The sequence below is a fragment of the Tachyglossus aculeatus genome, chromosome 21, assembly GCF_015852505.1.
Source record: "Tachyglossus aculeatus isolate mTacAcu1 chromosome 21, mTacAcu1.pri, whole genome shotgun sequence".
Taxonomy (NCBI): domain Eukaryota; kingdom Metazoa; phylum Chordata; class Mammalia; order Monotremata; family Tachyglossidae; genus Tachyglossus; species Tachyglossus aculeatus.
In genome coordinates, this window is record NC_052086.1 from 2,416,763 (window position 1) to 2,421,092 (window position 4,330).

The 4,330-nt window shown below is 50.2% G+C and overlaps 1 gene segment (V, D, J or C); it reads right to left on the reverse strand.

Moving 5' to 3' along the window:
• Positions 1–3,460: 3,460 nt before the first annotated feature.
• On the reverse strand, positions 3,461–3,993 carry LOC119941837. The segment is given in 2 exon segments: positions 3,461–3,789; positions 3,943–3,993. Coding segments are annotated over 2 exon segments (378 nt in total).
• Between the last annotated feature and the right edge of the window lie 337 nt (positions 3,994–4,330).

A 4,330-nucleotide genomic window follows, 5' to 3' on the forward strand; every position in this document is an offset into this window, starting at 1 on the left:
TTGTGACTCCCATACCCGTACCTTAACCCTATGCAGCAGACAAATGGCAGCAAACCTTCTGACTCCCACGCCTGTGCCCTATCCCTATGCTGCAGACAAATGGCAGAAAACCTTCTGACTCCCAGGCCCGTGCCCTAACCCTTAGCAGCAGACAAATGGCTAAAACCTTCTGATTCCCAGGCCTCTGCTCTAACCCTATGCAGCAGACAAATGGCAGCAAACCTTGTAACTCCCAGGCCCATGCAATAACCCTATGCAGCTGACAAATGGCAGCAAACCTTGTGACTCCCAGTCCCGTACCCTAACCCTACGCAGCAGACAAATGGCAGCAAACCTTGTGACTCCCAGACCCCTACCCTAACCCTATGCAGCAGACAAATGGCAGCAAACCTTGTGACTCCCAGACCCCTACCCTAACCCTAAGCAGCAGACAAATGGCAGCAAACCTTGTGACTCCCAGGCCCTTGCCCTATCCCTATGCAGCAGACAAATGGCAGCAAACCTTCTGAATCCCAGACCCGTGCCCTAACCCTATCCAGCAGACAAATGGCAGCAAACCTTGTGACTCCCAGACCCGTACCCTAACCCTATGCAGCAGACAAATGGCAGCAAACCTTCTGACTCCCAGGCCCATGCCCTATCCCCATGCCATACTGCTTATCTATCCATGGTTATCGATTGATCTCCAGTTTGTACTGAGCGCTCACTTGCTTAGTGGAGAGCCCCGCACAAAACGCTTGGGAGGGTACACTCCAACAGAGTCGGTAAATGGGACACCTGCCCACAAGGAGTTTAGAGGAGGAGTTGGGCGTTAAAAACAGATTATTGGATTGGGTTTCCTCACACCCCACAGACAAACGTTTGAAGTCAATGCCTGCCGATGACAAAGTAAGAAATCATCTTTAGGAGGTGTGAAGATGGAGCCGTCTAGTCTCAGCTTGCTACCGCTTCAGCAGAACCCTTTCATTTTGGCCTCATGATGGCTTCTGCTTAGTTACTCAGTTTTAGGAAGAAAAATTGGATCTCGCACCTGCAGTATTGGGGAACATCCAGCTCCTCAATTTTCCTCGCTTTTGGCCCGCTACACATGCGCCATACACCCCCTGGCCTGGAATGCCCTCCCCTCCCCACATCCGCCAAGCTAGCTCTCTTCCTCCCTTCAAGGCCCTACTGAGAGCTCACCTCCTCCAGGAGGCCTTCCCACACTGAGCCCCCTCCTTCCTCTCCCCCTCCTCCCTCCTTACCTCCTTCCCTTCCCCACAGCACCTGTATATATATATATATATATGTTTATACATATTTATTACTCTATGTATTTATTTATTTTACTTGTACATATCTATTCTATTTATTTCATTTTGTTAGTATGTTTGGTTTTGTTCTCTGTCTCCCCCTTTTAGACTGTGAGCCCACTGTTGGGTAGGGACTGTCTCTATATGTTGCCAACTTGTACTTCCCAAGCACTTAGTCCAGTGCTCTGCACACAGTAAGCGCTCAATAAATACGATTGATTGATTGATTGATTGATTATCATTATACAATAAAATAGGGTTGGATGCAGTCCCTGTAGACGTGGAGCTCACAGCCTCAATCCCCAATTTCCAGATGAGGGAATTGAAGCACAGAGATGTGAAGTGACTCAACCAAGGTCACACAGCAGACAAGCAGGGGAGTTGGGGTTAGAACCCATAACCTTGTGACTCCCGAGACTGTGTTCTATCTACTACACCATGCTGCTTCCTCTTAGGGGCAATAACCAGGATTGCCCTCAATCTGTAATTCTGACAGCAGAGCAGCATTCCCTAGTAAGATTGCCAGGCCCATTTGGACTGGGGGAGTGAGGAAAATGATAGTGATAATGATAGAGAAGCATCGTGGCTCAGTGGAAAGAGCCCGGGCTTTGGAGCCAGAGTTCACAGGTTCAAATCCCGGCTCTGCCAATTGTCAGCTGTGTGACTTTAGGCAAGTCACTTAACTTCTCTGGACCTCAGTTCCCTCATCTGTAAAATGAGGATTGACTGTGAGCCCCCTCTGGGACGACCTGATCACCTTGTATCCTCCCCAGCACTTAGAACAGTGCTTTGCACATAGTAAGTGCTTAATAAATGCCATTATTATTATTATTATTATTATTATAGTGGAGGTTACAGTGGAGGTTAGAGTTCAGAATTAGGAGAAGCAGCTTGGCCTAGTGGGAAAAGCATATGCCTGGGAGTCAGAAGGACCTAGGTTCTAATCCTGACTCCACCACTTGTAATAATAATTATGGCACGTGTTAAGTACTCATTATGTGCCAAGCACTGTTCTAAGCTCTGGGGTAGATACAAGTTAATCAGGTTGAACAGCATCCCTGTCCCACGAGGGGCTCACATTTTTAATCCCCGTTTTACAGAGGAGGTCACTGAGGCCCAGAGAAGTGAAATAATAATAATGGCATTTATTAAGCGCTAACTAAGTGCAAAGCACTGATGGCAAAGCGCTGGGGAGGTTACAGGGCGATCAGGTTGTCCCACAGGGGGCTCACAGTCTTAATCCCCATTTTACAGATGAGGTAACTGAGGCACAGAGAAGTGAAGTGACTTGCCCCAAGTCACAAAGCTGACAAGTGGCGGAGCTGGGATTTGAACCCATGACCTCTGACTCCAAAGCCCGGGCTCTTTCCACTGAACCACACTGCTTCTCTGTTGTGTAACCTTGGGTAAGTCACTTCAATTCTCTGTGCTTCAGCTACCTCATCTGTAAAATGGGGATTAAGACTGTGAGCCCCATGGGGGACATGGACCGTGTCCAACCTGATTACCTAGTATCCACCCCAGCGATGAGAACAATGCCTGGCTTGTAGTAAGCGGTTGACAAATATCTTTAAAAAATGAGGCTGGGGGCTTCTGTGTCAGCCCAGGGAGGCAGGTAATATAATCGACAAAGTACCCAGGGAGCAGTGCTCTTCTCTGTTGGCACGTGGTGGGCAGGGGGGTTGCCCTCTTCACAGGAAGTCCGATTAAGCAGTTAGTGTTCCAACTCCTGATGGCAAATTGGGGCACAACAGAACCAGTTCCAGCATCCCATCCTGATGGTATCATTCACATGATCCTGGAAGGTAAACAAAGCACATGCACAACATAATGATAATGGTATTTGTTAAGTGCTTACTATGTGCCAAGCACTGTTCTAAGCGCTGGGGTAGATGCAAGGAAATCAGGTTGTCCATGAGGGGCTTACAGTCTTAATCCCCATTTTACAGATGCGGTAACTGAGGCACAGAGAAGTTATATGACTGGACCAAAGTCACACAGCTGACAAGTGGCAGAGCTGGAATTAGAACCCACGACCTCTGATTCGTAAGCCCGGGCTCTTTCCATTAAGCCATGATAAGGCCCAACTGATCCCATAGCCCCTCACTGCCTCAAAAAAGTGTATCGGGGGCCAGGCCTGTGGAGGCGGGGTTTTTTATCTCACTTCCCTATCCCCTTGTGTCACTGTGCTGAGCACTGCTGCTGCTGTCCCAAACCTGACAGTAATAATCTGCCTCATCGCCGGCCTGAGCTCTGGAAATGGTCAGTGTGGCTTTGCTTGAACCCCTGGGGTTAGAGCCGGAGAACCGGTCGGGGATCCCAGAGGGTCGGTTGCTATCGCTGTATATAACCAGCACGGGGGCCCGGCCGGGATTCTGCTGATACCACTGCACACTTTTGCCACCAATGTTGTCACCAGAGCAAGTGAGTGTGGCTGTTTGTCCCAGAGCCACGGATGCAGAGGGCGGCTGAGTCACCACATACGAACTCACATCACCTGGAGGAGAGGAGAGAAGAGGTCAGTAAATATGGGACCAGATCCTGTCCTGGGAAACCTCACCCTCCCTGTCTCCTCCTGGGTCCCCTCTTGGGTGAGGAAGTCTCCCTGCTCCGGGTCCTTTGGGAGGGTGTTAGCTGTTCCCGGCCGCACCTGTGCAGAAAGCGAAGAGTGCGAGGAGGAGGAGAGGAGTGTGGGCCATGGTGGAGACGGACAGAAGAGCTCTGCTCCTCGGGGCCCCAGATTTGGGGCTGGACTCCCCCATGTCTCTCTTAATCCTTCCCTTCATCCCTGCAGCCCCTGCATGCAAATCTGCTCCCCCCTCGTTGGTTACTGCTGCTTCTGGGGGTGTTGCCTCCCTGATTGGGATGCCAGGCTACAAAAAGAGGGAGGGGTACTCTCTCTCTCTCCTCCCCACCCCCTTCCCCCCATCATTCTGTCCCTCTATCTCTCTCCTCCCTCTCTTTCTCCCTCTCCCTCTCTTTCCTCTCTCCTCCACCCACATGCGTTAATATTTCCCCCACCAGTTTACATAATTCAT